The 22965-nt window shown below is 41.4% G+C and overlaps 1 protein-coding gene across 9 annotated transcripts in view; it reads right to left on the reverse strand.

The window, feature by feature from the left end:
* Nucleotides 1–3473: 3473 nt before the first annotated feature.
* HPS5 (HPS5 biogenesis of lysosomal organelles complex 2 subunit 2) overlaps nt 3474–22965 on the reverse strand; it is a 46215-nt gene continuing 26723 nt past the window's right edge. For 6 of the 9 annotated variants that reach the window (XM_026512251.4, XM_026512250.4, XM_026512252.4 and 3 more), the window contains 14 exons: nt 22126–22304; nt 21291–21449; nt 20508–20694; nt 19710–19833; nt 17943–18092; nt 16700–16777; nt 15827–16404; nt 13293–13413; nt 12942–13097; nt 11869–11988; nt 10173–10286; nt 8480–8586; nt 6115–6385; nt 3474–4263 (listed from right to left, as the gene is read on the reverse strand). In XM_026512251.4, coding sequence (XP_026368036.1) covers nt 4203–4263; nt 6115–6385; nt 8480–8586; nt 10173–10286; nt 11869–11988; nt 12942–13097; nt 13293–13413; nt 15827–16404; nt 16700–16777; nt 17943–18092; nt 19710–19833; nt 20508–20694; nt 21291–21449; nt 22126–22304 — 2405 coding nt within the window. In that variant the 3' untranslated portion in view covers nt 3474–4202. The remainder of the gene's footprint in view (nt 4264–6114; nt 6386–8479; nt 8587–10172; nt 10287–11868; nt 11989–12941; nt 13098–13292; nt 13414–15826; nt 16405–16699; nt 16778–17942; nt 18093–19709; nt 19834–20507; nt 20695–21290; nt 21450–22125; nt 22305–22965) is intronic. The other 3 variants (XM_044389061.3, XM_048217772.2, XM_048217771.2) reach the window with 1 other exon arrangement.

Genomic DNA, 22965 nt, shown 5'->3' on the forward strand with positions numbered 1-22965 from the left:
GCCCTCTGGAAAGAATTACCAAGCAGGATTTTTCCCCGGGCTGCTTCTGTGATCTGTATTTGATCCATTAGACCAGGGCTGCCTGGAAACTCCAGACTCCACGGCAGCACTGTGTTGCAATTCTGTAGCAACTCTGTAGGAAGTTTAGTGGATGCAGATTTCTTCTAAATGAAGGGGTAGGAGAAGCTCTGACCCCGCTCTAAACTTACTGTTTCCTGGCAGAGAGATTTCAGCCCCTTGTTCTGCCACAAAATGGTTAAGATGGTGAAGTTTATGTTATCTGTATTTTATCACAATGTAAAGAAATCCAAACTTGACATGTAGACCCTGAAGACACAGAATCCTGGTGAGTTCCAGCAGGTGGGGCTGGGGCAAAGGACACGTCAGGGTTAATTCAGCAGGGGCCCAACCAGGGGACCACGTGCAGAGAGTATCCAAGAAACAGAGAACCCAGGATGAGAGACAAACTCTGGAGCTGAGAAACTGAACTGGAAACAAGGCACAGAGGGCCTTCAGTGACAAGCTCAAGGATTTGGGCTTTACTCTGAAAGCAGAGGGGAGCCGCTGAACGTTTCCGACTGGGAAGAGGCCTGATGAAGGCTGTGCCTCAAGAGGACAAGCCATCTGGCGGTGGATCTCTCATTAACTTCCCACGAGACCAAGACAGGGTTTATCTGTAAACCAGACCAGTCTCTAGCGAAATCTAGGAACAATGTGGGGGTAGGAGGCCAGCTGAGGATTAAATGAGACCCTTGATCTATAGTTCCCAGGCCTGGGGCAGGATCCCCGCCATCAGTATTTGTCACAAGCTCCTGCGGTGACATGTAGCAGGTTTGTAAATCACCTGACTTGGGTGATACCCAGATGCTTGTACTTTAAGGAGCTGAGACTGAGTGGGGGTGGGGGAGGCAGAGTTTAGAAGTGAAGAAAGAAAGGTCACTAAGACTGCTCCTACTATTCAGGCAGACAAGCAGGAGTGAGAATGCGGACCAGTGGCAAGAGAGACGGGGGGGCGGGGGGGGATGACCAGTGGAAAACACCACCGACACAGAACTGAGAGGATTTCCCTAGTGGTGGCACGTGAGGGTTGAGAAGCGGGGAGAGGCAAGGACGACCATAAGGTTCCGAGCCCTGGGCAGGTCAGGGACAAATTTAACATACGCAAGGATATTCTTAACTTCACCTTTTGGTCTTCCCACTCTCTCGGATTCATATGAACCAGCTTACCTGGGTCTGATCACTGCTGGGCGCAAGGATAACTTTCACGTTAACAGCTTTCACACAAGCCTTTCACACAACAGCTAACACGTGTTCCCCGAGCACTGTCACAAGCTCTACTGCCCTGCACTTTAGTCTCACATGTCACCAAGAGATGGCTCTCCCTGTACTCTCTGTGCCTCAGGCACCCTGCTTCATGTTTCACATTCATCACATTCACGACCTCTGTCACTTCTCAAACCACCCTAAGAGCTACTACTGTCCCCATTGTATAGATGGGAAAACTGACACTGAGAGAAACAAAGTAACTTCCCCATGGTCATTTAGGAGGAGACAGAGCAATGTTCAAAGCTAGACAGCCCGCCTTGGCACGCAAGCTCTTAGCCACTACGCTACCCAGTAGCCCTGTTGAAAGTGAGGCCACCATGAATCACTGTCTAGAATTTTTAGGCCGGTGAAAGATACAAGTTGTATGTGAAAACACTGCCTAATATCCAATTTGACTGTTGAAACTTAAATGTTTAACTGTAGGGAATTTTTACTGTTGCTTGGTTTACTTTGGAAAATAAACTCAGATGATGTGATTTTTATTATTTTTTTAATGTTAGAAATTTCTCTGTACCCTTTTGGCAAATGAGGATTGCTGTAAGATGCCTTAGAACAGTCTGTCAGGAAATGATTGCACCACTGGGCCAGTTCAGACTGTCTCCTCCTCCTGAGATTTCTTCTGGGCCCTCTTTTGGACAGTCATTATGTAATGACAGAAGCTTACGGACAGTGGAGGGAGGGGTCTTGCTCCTTACCTTAGTACAGACGCACATTCGACATAATCCAATACAGCCAAAACCCAGCTGATGCTAGTGGGAAGGTATGATACTGTGATCGATGGTAAGAAATATGTATTTGTTGGTCTTCCTCCCATTTCTGGCACAGAGCTCCGAAAACCCTTGGAATTTCCTAAGTGATGAGTGCCACAGAGGTGTCTTGTAGTATAACGAGGTGACACTTGGACTGTACCTAAGGATGGGGGCTGGTTGCCAGTAGAGCCAACCATATGATTCAGAGATTTGGAACTTTCAGTCCCACCCCCCAAACCCCACTCCTGACCTCAGGAAGGAGAGAGTGACTGGACACTGAGTTCGATCGCCGATGACCAGTGATTTAATCAACCATGCCCCTGTAACGAAGGCATAAAAAACCCCGAAGAACTTGATTCAGTGAGCTCCCGAACTGGTGAACATGCGGCGATTTGGAGAAGGTGGAGCTTGGAGCAGGCATGGAAGCTCCTCACGCTTTTCCCCAAATCTTGCCCCAGGCATCTCTTCTATCTGGCTGTTCCCGAGTCATATCCTTATATAATAAACAGGCAATCTAGTAAACAAACTGTTTATCTGAGTTTTGGGAGCTGCTATAGCAAATTTACCAAACCATCAAACCCAAGGAGAGGATTGTGAGGACCTCTGATTTACAGCCAGTTGGTCAGAAGTATAGTTAACAACCTGGACTTGCACTTAGTGTCTAAAGTGGAGGGCAGGCGGAGGGGGATGGGTAACTGGGTGATGTAATGAACACTGGGTAGTCTGTAAGACTGATGAATCACCAACCTCTGCCTCTGAACCCAATAACACATTATATGTTAATTAATTGAATTTAAAATTTAAGAAAATAAAGTGGAGGGCAGTCTTTTGGGACTGAGCCCTTTACCTGTGGGATCTGATGCTACCTCTGGTCAACAGTGTCAGAATTGGGTTGACCTGTAGGACACCCAACTGGTGTCAGAGAATTGCTTGGTAAGGGGAAACACCACACACACACACACACACACACACACACACACACACACACCGCCCCCAACTGTTGACCAGAATCGTGAGGTTTTCTACACTTCCCAAAACTCTAAGAAACTTTGTGAAGCCTCCTTTCTCGGACAATCACTTCAACCCATCTGGCCACATCATATCTGAATATCATGTGGAAGTATGACAGCCATTTCTGTCTGCAGCTCTCTGGCTGTGTTATGAATGAAAAAAAGAAGTGAATCATTCAATGTATCCAACACTTTTCTTACTCCACATTGAGTTGACCCCACACCTTCCTGCAAATTGCTCACGATAAACCTCAGATCTGTATCTATTCAAATAAAAACTTAATAGATTTTACATTTATTATTAATGTAACATGCTATGCAAATGTACCGGAGCCTGACGAAGGCATTCTAGTACATGGCTTAAATGACACAAGCACCTACTACAGTCTTTGTTAGTACTTAGCTTTCCTTTATTATGGCTTTTAAAAAATAATTTTTAAAAGTGCATGATTCCTTTGGACCACCATTTAGGAAAAATTAGAGATAAAACATTTCCAGTAATAAATTAATCATTTGCATAGAGGTTCAGATTAGAAAATGTCAAATACTGGGAAAAAATATATTTTAAATTAGCTCAATTTAAATATGGGGTCATTTCATGTAAATACCTAATGTGAATTTTCAGTGTTTCACTTGTTTGTTATGTTAATTCCATTCCGCCAGGTCTTATTTCAGTAAATTCTCAACTATTCCAGATAAAATATAAAAACAATTCAACTCCTGTCAGTTAACTTTATCTGTCTTCATGCAACCAGGATGAGAAACTTATGCTCCCTACGAGAGTCACAATAGGAAAATAATTCCCCCAATCCACTAGCAAGGAGAAAATAATACTGTAGTTCAGAATAAGGCCTGCACAGCTGTGAACTTTCCCAGAGGACTTCACTTCAGCAAACGAGGACTGATTACTTTCAAAATTCAACCCTTGTTGAGAAACACCGAAGTCACAGATAGAGCCCCAAGTGCAGAAGTTACAGACACTGACAAAAATGCCCCAGGTAAGGCGGCAAGGTTTTCAGGTGGTACCTTTCCTTCAACAGCAAATGCACTCACGAGGTTCAGGAGCATGAGTCAGTTTTTCTCAAAATGTTGTGACCATTTGCTGAATCTTCTTCCACTAGGCCTGCTGAGACCAGAGAAACCGATCACATTTTTCAAGCATGCTTTGTATCAAGGCTCTGAAATCCCAAAGAAAAGAAACAAGTGCATTTAGTTTTCATTGTTCTTTCTTGACAAAACTTTTTAAAACCCACACAGAACTAAAGGATACGAAAAACTGTTTCTGTGCATCGAAAGACACAATCAACAGAGTGAAAAGGCATCCTGCCCTATAAGAGAAAATATTTGCAAATCATGTATCTGATAAAGGGTTAATATCCAGAACACACACAAAATTCATATAACATCAAAAAAGAAAAAAAAAAACCAATGCGATTAAAAAATAGGCAAAAGGACATGAACAGACAGGTCTCCAAAGATGATATACAAACAGCCAACAAGCATATGAAAAGATGCTCAACATCACTAATCATTAGGGAAATGCAAATCAAAACCACAGTGACTTCTCACCTGGTGCCCGTTAAGATGGCTACTATCAAAAAGAAAATTACCAGGTTGCTGAGAATATGGAGAAAATGGAACCCTTGTGCACTATTGGTGGGAATGTAAAATGGTGTAACCCCTATAGAAAATAGTATGAAAGTTCCTCAAAAAATTAAAAATAGAATTCCGTATGATCTAGCAATTCCACTTGTGGGCACACACCCAAAGGAACTGAAAGCAGGGTCTCAAAGGGACATTTGTACAATCTGTGTTCATAGCAGCAACACTCATAAGAGCCACGAGGTGGAAGCATCCCAAGTGTCCATAATACAGATGAATGGATAAACAAAACGTGGTATATCCACAAAACAGAGTATTATTCAACCCTAAAAAAGAAGAAAATTCTAGCACACGCTAGAATATGAATGAACCTTGAAAACATTACGCTAGGTGAAATAAGCCAGTTGCAGAAAGACAAGCACCATATGAATCCACTTATATAAGATACTTATAATACAAGAGTCCTCCCTTACCCACAGTGTTGTTTTCTATGGTTTCAGATACCCATGGTCAACCATGGTCCAGAAGCAAATGATCCTCCTTCTGGCATATTATCAGAAGGTCAAGAATAGCCTACCACTACGTCACAATGCCCATGTCTTTCACCTCAGTTCATCTCATCATGTGGGCCTTTTATCATCTCACATCATCACAAGAAGAGGGGTGAGTATGGTACAATAAGATTATTTTGAGACACAGAGAGAGAGAAAGACCACATTCACATAATCTTTATTACAGTATGCTGTTAGAACTGTTCTATTTTTTAGTTATTATTAATCTCTTACTGTGTCTACTTTATAAGTTAAACTTTATCATAGGTATGCATGTATAGGAAACAACACAGTACCTATAGGGGTTCAGTATATCCATGGCTTCAGGAATCCACTGGGGATCTTGGGGAACATATCCCCCTTGGATAAGGGGAGACTACTGCAGTCAAAATTACAGAGACAGAAAGCAGACTGGTGGCTGCCAGAAGCTGCATGGAGGGGGTAATGAGGAGTTGTTGTTTAATAGGTAAAGTTTAAGTTTTACAAGATAATATGGATATACTTAACACTACTGAACCAAACACTTAAAAATGGTTAAGATGGTAAATTTTACGTTATCTGTGTTTTACCAAGATGGAAACAAAAACAAAAATAGCCCTGAGACAATCTGACATTTGGTACTAATACTGTCTTCGAGAACTAGTACACGTCAGCTTTGGGTATCCACACTGATCTGGACAGTGTCTTGGTCATGACTGTGAAATACAACATTACTTTAGGCTCCTCTCATCAGATGAGTCTCAGCCCCCTCAGCTGTTAGTAAGGGCCTGGGGCTGAGTCATCTCCAGAGCCCCACCCCCTTCTGAAAATCTGTGAGCTTCTACTTTCCCCAAGCACCTGTGGAAAAGGGCACAACAAGGGCATGACAAGTATTACCTCTGCCTTTTCTCAGCAATCCTTAGGATATCGCAGGTTCTGGTAAACCTCTCTGACAGCTCCAGGGTCAAACCACATTCCTGTAGCAGCGACCAGGCCCGATCTGGGCCCATGGCCTTAGCTAACAAGAGTGCCACATTTTCCACGTTGATGGGAGAAGGCCCATCACTGAAGTTCCCATTTGGTAACTTCTGCGAGGCTGGCTTTGTGCTCTTGTTCTGTACGAGATGTAGGAGAAGCTTCCATTCCTCCACGGTCTCTGGGACCCAACCTACACACACACACACAGGAACACACAAATGTTGGCTCTAACGGCTCTCAGCACTCTGCCTGCGTACAGGAGATGGTCAAACCATCTGTGAAAACATTTAATACCAAAACATAAGAACATAATCTTACCATCCTAAGTTATTTTCTGAACATTTGTTGAATAAATAATCCATGATAAGAAGTCACAAAATTATCTCCAAAATCCTTCATTCATTTGCTCACTCAGGAATTCCCCAGCTATATAGCCTACGCCAGGCACCCAAGGTGCAGTGAGGGACCAACCAGACATCATGAGCTCTGCACTCTTGCGGAGCTCACAGTCTAGTAAAGGGGGCAGAACCGAGATAAACACAGAAATAAATCTGTACTTATAAACTGGGCTAAGTGCACTAAAGATCAGGGAACCATTACAGAGAATGGCAGGTCTGGGGGAGGATCTGAGATCTGAGAAGGACTCCATGAGGATGGGCAGGTAAGCAGAGAGCTGAAAGACCAGGCAAGCTTAGAGAGCACATGCCTGTGGCTCATGTATGGGCAGCTTGAGGTCACAGGGCGTCAGGAACCGAGGGTGAAGGAACCTACATTTCTGACAAAGGGAACATGGAAGGCAACCTGACTTGAATTCAAGAACTCAAAGAAAGGTCTACAGCGCACAAAGGCCTGGGCCTTATTCTGAGTTCCACGTAAGGCGCTTCAAGGAGGAGAGCCACATCATCCAATTTTTGTAAAAGAACCCCTCTGGCTGCTATAGGGAAAATGGATTAAAGGTGGGAGAGAATGGAAACCAGATGACTGATCCTGAGGTTACCGCAGCCATCTGGGCAAGGAGCTAGGAGCAGAGCTGGTGCTGGAGCAAAAGGAGGTATACAGATGGGAGATCTACATCTGGCAGTAAAACCAACATGCCTTGAAGAGTGATTAATATGAGTTATGGGGTAACAGAAGTGCCAAGAAAAGACCCCCATTTAATACAGCAAGGGTAAGAACAGCTGCTATTATTACTTTAACAAATACTCAGAGTCCTTTTATCTGGGTAGAAAGGATTTTAAGTGATACTTATTTTTTTCTTTATGCTTCCTGAATTTTCAGTTTTTATAATAAACATCATGTTACAACTTGAAAAATATAAACAATGTCTATCTTAACTATTCTGGTTATTTTTCAGGAGCGTATCCAAGCCTACAGCTCTAGTCCTGCAGAACCACCTGGCCCTCTTCTTCATTTCTGAAACTGAGATGATCTCAGTAATTTTTGTGATAGTTGGGACATCTGAAGCTAACACCTGCCAGTCAACTGGCTTCTCTGCCCCGTTCCAACTTTCCCTCTCCTACACCAACAGGGCTGAACCAGGCTGTAGGTCACACTGCTGAATGAAGGACCCTGATGTCACGCAGTTGGCATCTTTGCACTGAGACGAATAAAGCAACACTACAGAACACCCAAGACGGACTCTCAGGCCTCAGATATCAGTGTGTCAAAGCCTGGCCTTCTGATTGTCATTTTATCTCTGTTGGATTCATGAAAATTACAAAACAAATTTTTTTCATTATCTAAATACCTGTGAAGGCTTAGGGAAAGCTGACTGGCACTCCTTTTTAAGTTCATTTTGATGGTATCTAACATCTGGCTGTGTAAGAAGCAATGCGGTGCTGAGAGAAGAATCTGAACACAAACTTTAGAGAGAGTCACACCTGGGTCTGAACACCTGCTCCACCAGCGGTATGGCTCTGGGGAAACCAACGTCCTTCCTCTAGGCCTCAGTTATAACTTCCATAAAACAGAAATAACAGTAACTATTCCAACGGCAAACGAAGAAGGACCTAGTATAGTGGGTAACACGCAGTAGGCACTCATTAATAGAACAGCTGCCTTCGTTTATTCCTAATAATGATTTCATAACATACTAAGTGGTATAGAGAAAAACTAACAAAACAAAACAAACAAACAAACAAAAACCTCCACAAATGTGACCACTAGCTAGAACTACAGAATTACAATCAGGATCATCGAAATGTTCACCAAATTTCTTTACTGGAAAGTTTGCAGTGACTTCTAAAATACTCCAACCAAGAGTAACCAGTTGGGATTTACATACCATTGTCCCCTTCCATCAGGCTCATATCATTCAGGTACACAATGTTGGTGAAGGCCTCTCTTCTTCTCTCCAGCTCCAGACAAAGAGAAAGATATCCAGGCCAGAAACTTTAAAGGCAACAAAGTTGAAGAAAGGAATCAAAATAGTGAATTTATCTGGAGCTGTGCTGTCCAATATAGTAGATGCTAGCCACATGTGGCTACTTTAAATTAAATGAAGTCAGTTCTTCCGCTGACTAATCCATCTTTCAAGTTTACAACAGCCAAAGTGGCTAGTGGCTACCATATTGGACAATGCAGTAGAATATTTCCATTATCACAGAGTGTTCTATTAGACGCCCCGATCTGGAGTGTTTAAGAAAAAAAAAGAAAAAAAGCTAGAGATAAATTCTGACATTTGAGGCCAAGCACCAATTATGAAATTGCAACCTTATATACTTTATAAACTTTCAGATTTCTTCCCCAAATATGCAAACTATGGAAGTTTTCCTTGACTCTTCCCCACCTCCTTCACTTGCTATACCCGTTTGTCTGTAAGTCCCACTGCATTTTCCTTCAGAATGTCCCATTTCCTTCAGAATGTGCGCCTTCTGCTGCCCTACTAATCACCAATTCAGTCATACCTGAATTACTGCCAACAGCTTCCTAGCTGCCCCTCCTGTCTCCAACCCTTCTCATGTATGACACCAGAAATGATCTCCAGAAAGCTCCACTTTTATCATGTCATTTTTGTACCCCAAAGTCTAAAAGGTCTCTACTGATAACTAAATTCTTCTGATGAGCTTTCAAGGTCCTACATGATTTCATCACCCACCACACCTGGCTAGTCTCATCCCTTATTGTCAATGCACAAATATGTATCCAGTACCTACCACTGTATGAATTAAGGCATTATGAGGTCCCTATCTCCAAAAGATTATAATCCAGGTGGAGCCATAAGATAACACTTCCAGGCAATAAAGAACTGATATGTGAGGGGCGCCTGGGTGGCACAGTCGTTAAGCGTCTGCCTTCGGCTCAGGGCGTGATCCCGGCGTTATGGGATCGAGCCCCATATCAGGCTCCTCCGCTGGGAGACTGCTTCTGACTCTCCCACTCCCCCTGCTTGTGTTTCCCTCTCTCGCTGGCTGTCTCTATCTCTGTCAAATAAATAAATAAAATCTTTAAAAAAAAACAAAACCTGATATGTGGTACAGACAAAAAGAATGTCAGTCTCTCATGCCCTGCTCCACCTGCCCTGTCCTCCTCTTGGGCTCCTTTATCAATACGAATCCTGTCCAGCCTTCAGGGCTTTAACCTCCAAAGTTTCGCCTCCTCCTTAAGTCCTTCACCAGCACTTCTGCTGAGCACATTCTGATCTCCCCCTTCTCGAGAACCCTGTATCAACTGTAACTCTTATCACACAGTCTGGTGCTTAAATACCAGCTGAGTGCCTGAGAACTGGGGCTAGCAGTAAGGACCAGGGGGAGAGAGGAATTAGCAAGGGCCAGTCTCTTCTACACAAAGAAAATATATGCACAAAATTTAAAAGGAAAAAGATGTTTACTCTACTATCACTTAAAACAAAAGGTACTTTTCCATAGTAAAGAGAATTCCCAAATGATAAAGCATACCAATTCAAGTGCTTCGCTACAGAGCTATTAACTGAGACGATTCAAATCTTAACTTCAGCTTCTAAAAAAATTCTCACTTACCCATGAGACCTACAGATGTCAGTCATTTTCTCTTTGGTTGTAAAATCTGCAGGTAGTTTAATGAGGTGAAGCATCAGCTGACTGTAACCCCACGAAGACAAGTGGGAATGAGGCCTGTGAAATGAAAAGCTCTCAGTAAACTGAAGAGGAAATACATTCTACAAAATGTTTATCCATCATCTAATAGAGAAAAATAGTTTAATTTTATTTGTTCCATTATTATATTTTTCAAACATTTCTACTTGACTCTCAAAAAATTAAAAATAGCTATTTTTCTTATACAAATACCTGTTTATTTGTTATATGTTTATCTGCCACTGACAGGTTTTATTTCCTGTTTGGTAACTACATTCATCTAGTTATATGTAAATCTGGTTATACTTCTTCTCTCACTGTATTCCACTCATCCAAATTGGGGCAACAATTCCTCTTTAGTTTCTTGCCATAAACCCTGGACAGGATCAGCTATATGCATAAAGCTGTAAGCAGCTCACTATATTTATATGACGTGTAAGGCACTAAATACTTTTCACAGGATAAAGGCCTTCTTTATCACTAGTCTACTGTGGTACTTAAAATTTCTCTGTGGCTCTGTAAACATTTGGTGCCTGCTTCCTTAGATGTCTCTAAAGTTTTGGGCATAGTCCGCTGATTGATTGAGGTTTTTGTTTTTTAAGTGGGAACATGTTAATATCTTTATTATATAAATAATTCCTAAAATTTTAAAACACTATGAACCCAAAAGATAAATGTACAAAGGACAAAAATAAACACTTTACAAAGTAGAAAAAAACAATTAACAAATATTCAACAACTAATAAAGATTCATCAGTCCCACTATTAGTAAAAGAAATGTCATATATTAACTGCTACTTTTTCACCTGTCAAATTAACAAAGTTTTTTGTTTTGTTTTGTAAATGGTTAATTCTGGCAAGGGTTTAGGAAAGTTGAGTATTCTTTTTTTTTTAAACCAAACTTAATAGTTAATTATCTATTTAACCAAGCCAGCAGTAGGACGTTCTACAGAAGGCTATATAGTTGTTAGTAAACTTAGCTTGAGGATATTAATAATATTCAAATATGTAATTTTAATTTATGCCAATTCTGTATCTCCAGTAAAATCAATTACCTGTTTATTTTTTTAAAATTAGACATTTTAAGTAATCAAAAGCAAAAGAAAGAAGCCTATAATTCATCACTCTCAGATAACCATTATATGTCCTTCTAGACCTTTTGTCTAGGCATATTAAGATAGGTACTTGGGGGGCTTTTAAAAAGCTTCTCCTAAAGGAAAACACAAGGAACATTTCTAATACATTACATGTATCAGTGTGTATTTTTTTATAAATACTTTTTTTTTAAGTCCCCAATGAAGCTATGTCTAAAGAAAACATGTAATTTTCTCCCTCTGATACAGGTTGATTCACTGACTACTCTTAATGTGGATCCATGAAAGAGCTTCAGGGAGTCAGTTTAACCTGAAATCATGTGCAAAATTGTGCAGGGATGTGAATTCTTCTGAGAGGAATCATCAGATTCTTGTAAAAACATTCAGAACTACTAAGACGTACACTCAGTCGCATTACTATCATGACTCTTCCATAGCTGTTCCCAAAGAAAGCCCAGAACGCTCCATGTGAATAAAGCCGTTCCATTCCAGAAGAACATGAGAGCTTAGAAAGAGAACTTTTGTACCTGGGGTTGCCTTCACTGTCCATTGTGCTTGCGTTTGGAGGGGCATCGTGGGACATGGCCAAAAGCAGCCAATCCAATCTTAAAGACTCTGGTTGTAGAAGGGACTCAAGGAAGGACGGCCTAAAAGAAAGTTGGGGACAAAAATCACCAATCTTGATGCTGAGAAAGGAGACATAATATGTGGGAATGTGAAGAAAATGTTATCAGGGGATCAAAACAGTAGATGAAAATGCTCTGCTACAAAATGTCTAGAAATGCAGGTGAAAATCTGACAGCCTTTTAAATGAACAGCTGAGCTCAAGATAATAAGGAAAATGCCAAAAGGCCAAAGAGAGAGAGAGAGGGAGGGAAATAAAAGCTAGTATGGCACATGTAAATAGATCGGAGGAAAAAAGGTAGTGGTGGGATGTTGCCAGTTTCAACAACCAAGGGCCATGTGGAAATAGGGAATGAGGCCTTGATCTAAAACAGAAACAAAGAGCTGGAACTGAGATCTACAAAAAGATGAAATCCCACAAAAAGCAGGGATATTATCAATAAAGAGGTCGCAATAAACCCACTCACCGGCAGAAACAATAAGGAAGCTTATCTTAGTGGAGGACCTGAAGCAGGGCTTTTTTTTTTTTAAAGATTTTTTTATTTATTTATTTGACAGAGAGAGACAGCCAGCGAGAGAGGGAACACAAGCAGGGGGAGTAGGAGAGGAAGAAGCAGGCTTCCCAGCGGAACAGGCAGCCAGATGCGGGGCTCGATCCCAGGACCCTGGGATCATGCCCTGGGCCGAAGGCAGCGCTTAACGACTGAGCCACCCAGGCGTCCCCTGAAGCAGGGATTTTACACTGATCACCTCAGAATCCTGGGGTGGGGGGTGGGGGGGGAGAAGCGTGCTATGCGCACATTTCCGGTGCATGCTGTGGGCTGTGACAGAAGGATAATGACTACAATCATCCTCTTCCATAGTAGGGGCCTCAGCTCTGTGACAGTTGGCAGTAAAAACATTACAACGGCTTCCACGAGGGAAACAATGCCCTATCAAAGCAAAGGGGAGTCTGCAAATGTTCTCGCCTTCTCACCGTTGATCTTCAGGCCTCGATTTCACCAGACTGTCTAAATAGGCCAAAAACTGAGCAGGATGACGGTGACAAAGTTGCATGACATCCGAAGGCAAAATAGATGGGTAAAACCTGATTAAGGACCGAAGGGCAGATTCTCCAAACTTCTCACACAATCTGCATTTAAAGACACAACAAGTTAGTTTCCAACTCCAGTGAGATGATGTAACCTGGCTACACCGTCTAAGCACTTATTAGGAACAAAAATAACAGGACACTGCCCACCAGGCAACTGAGTAAAACTTTAGAGATTAAGACACAAACAAAAAAACACATGCTTTATTCATATAAACAACATATACGACAACTTACCGGGCAGCATAAGCAATCAACAAAGGATTGTCAAAGGTGACTGAGTCATTCAGTAACTTTAATTTTGTTGGTAGGTCTCCTTCTTCCATCTCCATATATGTAGGATTGGAACTTGCCATTTCTGAAAGATAAAGCACACACTTTTCCTTTCATCTCATAGCTATAAATATTCAGTTCATGAACACATTCATTCAACAATCATTAATCATGGACCTACTGGGTGCATGGCACAATGTTTAAGCACTGAAGGACAGACAAAAAAGAACAAGATGCAAGACCTACTTTTAAAGACCTTAAAATCAAATTGGGAGGCAAAGCACACTGTAATTTTTAGACAAGAGTAAAGAACATATAACCAATATATAAGCCACTATCACCCTCAAAAAAGAATAACATATATTATTAGCATATATGTGTTACGTACTAAATCAATAAAATATGTGTGTGTATATATATATGTGTGTGCGTGTGTGTGTGACACATGCATCTATATCTACCATCAAGGCCAAATTTCTCATTTATCCTACAACCAGTGCCCCTACTCCATCATTTTGAACAAAATAAATTAACTTAAAATTTCACCTATTTTTAATACATATCAGTGATAGCCAAGTGTGAGTGATCATCTAGTTGAAACTACTTGTAATTAAAAAAATATATATATATTATACACACACACATATATGAATCTGCAGTGAGTTTTTTAAGATTTTATTTTCAAGTAATCTCTCCACCCAACGTGGGGCTCGGACTCACAACCCAGAGATCAAGAGTTGAACGCTCCACCGACTAGGCCAGCCAGGAGCCCCTAAGATGAGTTTTTTGAAGTAGTTTTCAACTGGCTCTGAAGACCAATCCCCAAGAACAGCTCCAAAAACTGTCTTCCTTACTTACCTCATTAGCAAAAGGGTGGAACCTATTCAGATCATTTCTAAAAACCCAACCTTCAATTTCTGATACACAGTTTTTTAAAACCATTTTTTCCCAGTTTCATTATTGCCTATTTGATTGCGTCAGGCAGTAAGTACTTGAACAAATTCAGAGAAGGCGGACGGCATTTAGAGCTAGAGACGTGACGGCAAGCTTTATAATCGGGTGGGGGCTAAGCCAAACGTCTCTCCCTAAATTCAAGCAAGCAGCTGCATCATTTCAAAATACCCAACCCGCTGGCTCTAGCCAGCTCTGGTAATAAGTTAACAACTACTCGGGCTGATGAGACTCTTTTCAGGGTTGGGTATGATCACATAAGAGAAAGATATTGCAAAGTTCCACTAAGTAAAAATGTGAAACATTTGAACCTACTGGAAGAGAAATAAATGTTTTTATTTCACACAAAAGTCTACCTCAACTCAGAGAAAGAAACTGAAATCATTTCTTAGGCTTTTAACTAAATGTGAACTGAAGCAGAGCATAACTACAGATCACGTTTCTAGAAAACTAGAAGATCTTTAAGTCAGACAATATAAAAATACATCTGTACCTGTGACTGTTAACTTTTGCTTCTAAATCAATTATTCAAAAACGTGGGGCTGTACAGTGGGAAGAGCATGCATGGTCTGAGGTATGAGAGCTGGTTTCCACAGGAGGAAGACACACACTTTCAGTCAAGCGTGAAATGACGACTGCTGCCTGTCCACCAAAATCCCTGAGGCAGACACGCAAGCTCTTCCCCTGTTTCCTTCCTTCTAGACCCCTGAATAGCTTCCATTTCCCAGTTTCCTTCGCAGGGAGGGAGACCATGTGACAGAATTCTCACCAATGGAACCTGAACAGGAGAGATGTCACGCACTACAAGGTCAGGCCTCTAAGAGGGCATAGCATTTCTGCCCCTTCCACGTGCATTTCCCCGGACATAGCAATCCATTCTCAATCACAAGCCCCAAGGAAGATGGAGTTCAAAAATATGGAAGAAACTTGGAACTTTGGATTACCACATGGAAGAGAGCTTCCCACTGACCTGGAACCTGTCCTGGAGTGACAGGAGCAAAAAATAAACTTCTACTGTATCTGACTGATTACGAGGTATTTACTACAGCAGTTCAGCCTACTCAACTATTACAATCTTTCTGTGCCTCAGTTTCTTCACCCATTAAATAGAATAACACCATCTACTCTGAAGAGATTTATAAGCAAAGAAATGAGATGATGCCTATGAAGTGTTTAGCATAATATCTGATGAACAATAAGCACTCAATAAACGGCATAGATTATCTCTGCATTAGTAAGTCACATAAAGGATTTACTTGTTTTTATTTATCTGCATTTATAAAATGTTTTACCCAACTTCCCAACATTGCTATATACATTTTCTAAGTATGACTGTGAGAGAAATAAAATGAATTTCTTATAATACCATTGCAAATGCAATCAATGCTTGAAGAACTATTAAAAATTAAATTGAGTGGGAAACAGAATGGAGGCTGACCAGAACAGAAGTGACTTTGTATTTAAGTCTTCCTCTTTAAATGAGAAAATGCTAAGATGTTATTGTGCTCTACACTAATTTCTATTTGAGAAGGCAATCTGATTATTACCTTTCAATCCTTCAATAAAAGTATCCCAAACACAAGGACTGTTTGCGTAACTAAGCTTGATACTCTCCTTTGCTCTTTTCAAGTCCAAGAGAAAAAAGTACTTCTTTATGAACTGGCAAGCCAGAATTTCAGGAGAGTACTGCTGCAAGGTATGGTCCACATGTCCACTTGTGCTTTTGGTCTCAGAATTCAATACATTCAATTCCAAACACAACGTTGTCAATTCAGCCAGGTCCTTCTGAAGACCGTTAGCTATGGTGCACGGAGAACATACTTGGAAAAGGTCAGCCAGGGGCTCCCTCAGACCACCTGTAGATTCACATGCTGTTGGAGCAACAAGTTCTTCATTGCCTAAAGGGTCTCTTGTTTCTTTTTCATTATCTTCATCTAACATTTCCTTTTCTGACTCGTCAAACGACAGCATATCCTGGTTTGATGTCGTGGCTGAGTTGCCAGTATCTGAAATACCTGAAAAGTCCTTCACGGCAAATGTTTTCTCTAACTGTGAAAGCCACTCCTGTAAGACCATCCTCAGAGACGTGGGTTCAAACAAAACCAGTGGGTCCTGTAGTTTGGTCCTACACAAGACAGACAAATATGAAACTGATGCTCCATGTATTTTTTTTAAAACAAACTATTTCTTGCTAAACGAACGTACTGGATAAAACATATTTATTGGGAATAAATGTTACTTTTCAACCCTCAACAATTATCTCAGCAAGATGATCATACAGAGAGTGTTAACTTTAAGGCTAACTGTTGAATTTCAATTACAAATGAGACTACCTCTGCCCCCACACTGTCTCAGGACCACTACTGATGACCTCAAAGTCATTCCCATTCACTATGAAACTCTCGTTCACAAATACTCACATTGCTTTTGCTGTTGCTACTTTGAGCTCTCGGAGCTTGTCCTCTTCTGGAGATTGACTAATTACTTCTTTTTTGCCCCTAGAAAGGTGTGAGAAGAGTTAGAGGGGATTAGAGCATCCTGAGACAAGTGTTTCTAAGTGCTTACTAAATGGCAAGTATTGTACTTAATATTATGTGACACAAACAGAGGAGTATAAAAATGGTCCAGGGCTTCAAAATGAGTAAGCTCAAGTGAAAAAGAAAGGTATGTGAACAACTAACTGTAACACAAATGAGAACACAATGAATGCTAAGGAGCAACACAAGCGTTGTGCTATTAAAGCATGGTAAAAGGAATAATTATTCTCATGAGGCAATCAAGGGATGCCTTCCCCGGAGGCAGCATGTGTGTTAGGAAAAAAGGGGAAGGGGGTGGGGAGTGCAGGTGAAACAAACAACATGAGGAAAGGCAGTGAAGCGTACCGACCCAGCGCTCTGACAGGACTGGACTTCAGAGCGCCTGGAAGGGTATGGCTGGAAATAAGGCTGGAAAGGCGGGCTAAGGTCAGATTGAGGGCTGCTTTCAATGCCACAGCAATACCTGCAGTTTTTCCTTTAAATACATGGATTCACAGACTATTCTATTTCATCTGACTGTCCACATACACTGGGCCTGTGAGGCTCTCAATCTCTGGGTAAGTGCTGAGCTTGCGTGCTTGTCATGCTCAGATGACCTGAACTGTGAGTTAAAGGAGAGCCCAGCTGGACAGACACTTCACACTGTGCCAGACCAAGGGCTCTGCTACAACTTCACCATGCAAGGCCTATGCCACCAGCATATCATATGAAGGTACATGACAAGACCTCAATGTCAATGCTGCCATCTTACAGACCAGAGAGCCTTACTGACTTACCCAACGTCACATGCTCGTCAGAGGCACAGCAAGGACAAGGCCTCGATCGTTGGTCGTCCTACTCGTAATCTAATCTTCTTCTCTAACATCCCAGAAGTTTGAAGAGATTTGGAGGGGAGGGAGGTTACGCAGGGCAAAGACGAAAGAGGTGCTAACTTAGAACTCTCTCAAAAGGTTTGCCACGGATACATATCATTTTCCAACACCTACTTTATGGTATTCACATTTTTCATGAGCTACAATCTTCACTGAACAAGTGTGCCTTCTCCAATAGCACAGAGTCTAGGGCTTTCCTCAAAATGGCAGCTACACCCTCTAGCATTTACCCAGATTTATATGCAAGAGCTTACTCAGGGTCTTCTTCCTTTGCACAGGTGACTGGACTCATCTCCTCTTCACATAACTGCTCATCACCCTTGGGTTCTGGTCTTATTTTCAGATCAGGGCTTGTATGAAGGGTGCCAATCTTCTCAGTAGTTTTACGTACAAAGCTAGAAACACTGGAAGTCAAATACCGAAAAACTACTATGAAAAAAAACCTCATTACTCCCAAGAATGAAAAATTTAGCACCTGAGTTCTCTATGTCCCTGTTAGTTCTAGAAAGGCAATTCGGACTTAATAAAAAGAAAGACTAGGGGCGCCTAGGTGGCACAGCGGTTAAGTGTCTGCCTTCAGCTCAGGGCGTGATCCCGGCGTTATGGGATTGAGCCCCACATCAGGCTCCTCCGCTATGAGCCTGCTTCTTCCTCTCCCACTCCCCCTGCTTGTGCTCCCTCTCTCGCTGGCTGTCTCTATCTCTGTCGAATAAATAAATAAAATCTTTAAAAAAAAAAAAAAAGAAAGAAAGACTATACTCACAGCAACTTCAACTACGTATTTCATATAAGGTCCACATAAAATTTACAGAATAAAGATTCACTTCATTTACTAAACTGCTTTGATTCAGTGCTAAAGAAAAAGTCTTTAACTCCAGCTATGTCTACAATGTTTCTGTCAACTTAGGCAAAGGAGGCCATGTGATCACCGCCCCATGGTGGCCAGAGAAGTAACAGAATTTCTCCAATAAACTCAGTGGCTAACTAGTCACTCTTTTACAAGCAAAACTGCATCCGGTAATTGAATCGCTATATTGTATATCTGAAACTAATATAACTGTATGTTAATTATACTGGAATTAAAATTTTAAAAAAACCAAAAAACATAAAAGTATCCAGTAAGACTCAGAAAAGCAGTTAAGTAGCTTTACAAAATCTCTTCTCTCATACTTAAATGCCAGTTCTAGGCCCATGGAGTAGTTAGGAAATCTTCCAGAGAGTCTCCAATGTTGAGCTCAAACTGAGAAAGGATCAAGAAATGACGAATAATATATATGGAAACTGTTCCTACCAGGGATGAGGAAAAAACAGACTTTTTTTTTTTTTAAAAGATTTTATTTATTTGACAGAGATAGAGACAGCCAGCGAGAGAGGGAACACAAGCAGGGGGAGTGGGAGAGGAAGAAGCAGGCCCATAGCAGAAGAGCCTGATGTGGGGCTCGATCCCAGATCGCCGGGATCACGCCCTGAGCCAAAGGCAGACGCTTAACCGCTGTGCCACCCAGGCGCCCCGGAAAAAACAGACTTTTCAAACTTTTGCTCTGTCTGGGGTGGAGGACACATTTTAACAACTCAAATATCCAATTACTCAAAGAGGGAAGCTAAAGTGCCCAAGATGGAAATGAGTAGTTAATAACCTCAGATAACAGGTTATATGAGAAATAACCTAGAGACTTTCATTTTTTCTCATTTAAAATGTCTTTCCAGGGACGCTGGGGTGGCTCAGTCTTAAGCGTCTGCCTTCGGGTTGGGTCATGATCTTGGGGTCCTGGGATCGAGCTCTGTGTTGTATCGCCATCAGGCTCCCTGCTCAGTGGGGAGTCTGCTTCTTCTCCCTCTGCCCCTCCACCCGCACCCCCCACCCACCGGCCCATGCTCTCACTCGTGTGAGTTCTCTCAAATAAATAAAAATCTTTTAAAAAATAAATTAATTAAATGTCTTTCCATTCTCGGCACAAAAGTACCTAACGTGACAGCTGAAGTGAAACCAGAAACGGGATTCAGTGACAAGACTCATTTACCTGTCCTTGACAGCCTGAAGAGACACAAGAGGAGATGGAGAATGAAATGATAGCGGAAGGCCGAAGGGGAGAAAAGTTTCATTCTTATCTGTCTCAAATGTCACAGGAGCATGAGAAACACTGTCTGATGAATGGAATTGGGGAGAAAAGAAACAAAATTTAATCACACAAGGTTTTTTTAGTCTTTAAAAAAATTCTGAAATGAATAAACCAAAGGAAATGAAGGGTTCTGTACCAAAATCACAACTGACCCAGATACAAATGAGCAGAACACAGGTTTACAAGATGCACGGGATGGTCCACATATAAACACTTAGGCAGGTACCTTCATTTTCCTACTAACCCTGCATCCCCATAAGTCAAAAAGGAAGGTTTAGAGTCTCTATTAATCTCTTCTCAACAGTTCAGTCACAGGAATACTCGAGCATCGAAAAGTGAAGGCAATGGCCCCCAAAACTGTAGTAATTTTTCATTCCTGATGGAAAATAATTTGGTTAGTCAAGATAAAATTGTTCTACTCCTTTGGTTAATGACTTCCTTTCTTAACTTTTCCAGCACTTTGATGCATGATCAAAATTAGGGACTGTATCAATGTTAGCCTGAACAGGAGGGGAAAAAACACAACTAAACATAAACCCATTCTTCCAGTGGTAAGCAGAGCTACATGGAAAGTCTATCAACACAGTAAAAATTCTTAACACCATGTAGAAAACTCAATGCACAAGTTAATCCTGGCAAACAGAAGTCACAGAAAATAACTGCTTCCTATCAGCGACCAACAAAGCACATCATCATCACCTTCATTTCCGTGTGAGCTCCAACACTGATCTGGCGGGTCCTCTTCTTGATGTGAGGCAAATTCTTTGAGTCTCTCATCTTCTGACAGAGTTTGGCTATGAAGGGAACAAGAATCTTCATCCGACTGACTGCCTCTTCTACTGCTAATGACACGATAAATACCAGAATCCAAGATGCTGAAACTTTCCTAAAAATAAAAAGAATCCCCCAAAAATCAAAGTGAAGCTTCCCTTTTTAACACAAAAATGGTTTTTTTTTTAAGAGAAAAACCAACACGAGTTAAGTAGCCAGTCAGTAACAACAATTACAGTTTAAGAGAACAAGCCGGTGAGCAAGGTTTAGGTCCCTGGCAGCTGGCTCCCTCTCGGACTGACAACAGCACGCTACCATCTCTCTCTAGCTTGCCTCCGTGAATCCTGGCAGTGAGAAGGGAGCTACAAGGACAATCCTGAGCTGCACTATGACTCCAATGAGCATAAGGCATCTGAAATCACGTATTAGGAGCAATGTACTGGAGGCTATATGAGGTTAAGTCTGGAAACAGAATACAATAAACAACGATGGAACAGAATGTGGCTCCAAGACACACCTAAATGGAGGTCTCATAAGGTCTGCCCAACAGCTGAAAGAAAGCCTCCTCTTTGCAACCTCCCCCCGCCTTGCCCCAAATCTACTATACGGAAAGTAAGATAAGCTTTGGGATCTTAAGAGATATGTGAGTACGACCTAAGGAAGAAAAACCTTACTGTGCAGATAAACCCTTTAAAAAGTAAAAATACCTACATGTGACGAAATGGAGCTTCTTCTACTGCTGCAAGCTGAATCCAAAGGTTCAAATTTTAAGATCACTTCTTCCAGTTGAGAAATTAGATCACTACAGGTTGTGACATCCAGCTGAGACTTCAAATGCTCCAATTTATCCACAGTCAAAGATTTTCTTCCCTAATGAAAGGATAAGTAGAAACCAAATAGAATAGCTTACTATTTATAACTAAATCTAAAGTCAGTGGCCAACATACTGAAAGAGGTCTAACAGAGAACATAAAACCTCAAAGGTGCTTTAAAAAGGTTTAATAAGGGGCGCCTGGGTGGCACAGCGGTTAAGCATCTGCCTTCGGCTCAGGGCGTGATCCTGGCGTTATGGGATCGAGCCCCACATCAGGCTCCTCCGCTGGGAGCCTGCTTCTTCCTCTCCCACTCCCCCTGCTTGTGTTCCCTCTCTCGCTGGCTGTCTCTATCTCTGTCGAATAAATAAATAAAATCTTTAAAAAAAATAAAAAATAAAAAGGTTTAATAAGCTAGTGAAAGACCTAACGAGAATGATCTTAGAAATTAAGAATTAAGAGTTACTGTACCCACAATCATCCCCCTTAACATAGGGCCTGAAATTCGAGTACGTTTCTGAGAAAATATAAATTTTTTTTTAAATTAAAAAAAATTTTTTTTTACCCTCCACCCACCCCTGGATTTGTCCGTCATGCTTCCTTTAGGGATGTATTGCTGCCTTATGTGTAGCTCATACAGACAGGGCTAATAAAGACCAGCAACTCTGCAGCACACTCCTGCAGGCTAGGCTGGTTCTAACGACCCAGGTGAACATGTAAGCACTCCGACTCACTCTGCTGGCAATGACAGAATTTTGGAAAAGACAGCAAGTGCGAGCAGCCAGGTTCCACAGGCCTCTCCTCAGCAGGCGTTCCACACAGCGTTCCACAGACAACAGAGAAAGATGTGAAACTTTCCCATTTAGGTGCAAACAGAAGAGCTCGTTCTTGCAGACAGCCACATCCTGAATATCTACAAAGCCCACAGGGGTGAACAGACAGAAGGTTAACCAAATACTCCTTTTCCATGTTGGTAAGGACTGCAATTATTCTAGTAAACTCAGTTTTTATATTGAGTTTGGTTTGCCTGAATTTCATCTCTATTATACTTGCAATTCAATGAAGAAATCATATTTTAGACGCTTCTAAAAAGATCAAAAATAAAAGACAGAGACAAAAACACATCTCTCTTATCTAAAATTCTATGTTTAAAATGCTACTCTCTAAGCAAAGGAAAAAAGAGAGAGACAAACCAAGAAACAGAGCAAACTGATGTCACCAGAGAGGAGGTTGGTGGGGGAATGAAGGAAATGGGTGATGAGGATTGAGGAATGCACTTGTCATGGTGAGCACAGAGTGATGTATAGAATTGTTGTATCACTATATTGTACATCTGAAACTAATATTACACTGTATGTTAACTACACTGGAATTAAAAATGATAGGCCGGTGATGGGTATTAAGGAGGGCACGTATTGCATGGTGCACTGGGTGTTATACGCAAATAATGAATCATGGAACATTACATCAAAAACTAAGGATATACTGTATGGCGACTAACATAACATAATAAAAAATTATTATTAAAAAAACAGTAATAGTAAAATAAAATAAAATGCTACTTTCTGTAAAAA

This window comes from Ursus arctos, unplaced genomic scaffold (assembly GCF_023065955.2).
Source record: "Ursus arctos isolate Adak ecotype North America unplaced genomic scaffold, UrsArc2.0 scaffold_23, whole genome shotgun sequence".
NCBI classification, from domain to species: domain Eukaryota; kingdom Metazoa; phylum Chordata; class Mammalia; order Carnivora; family Ursidae; genus Ursus; species Ursus arctos.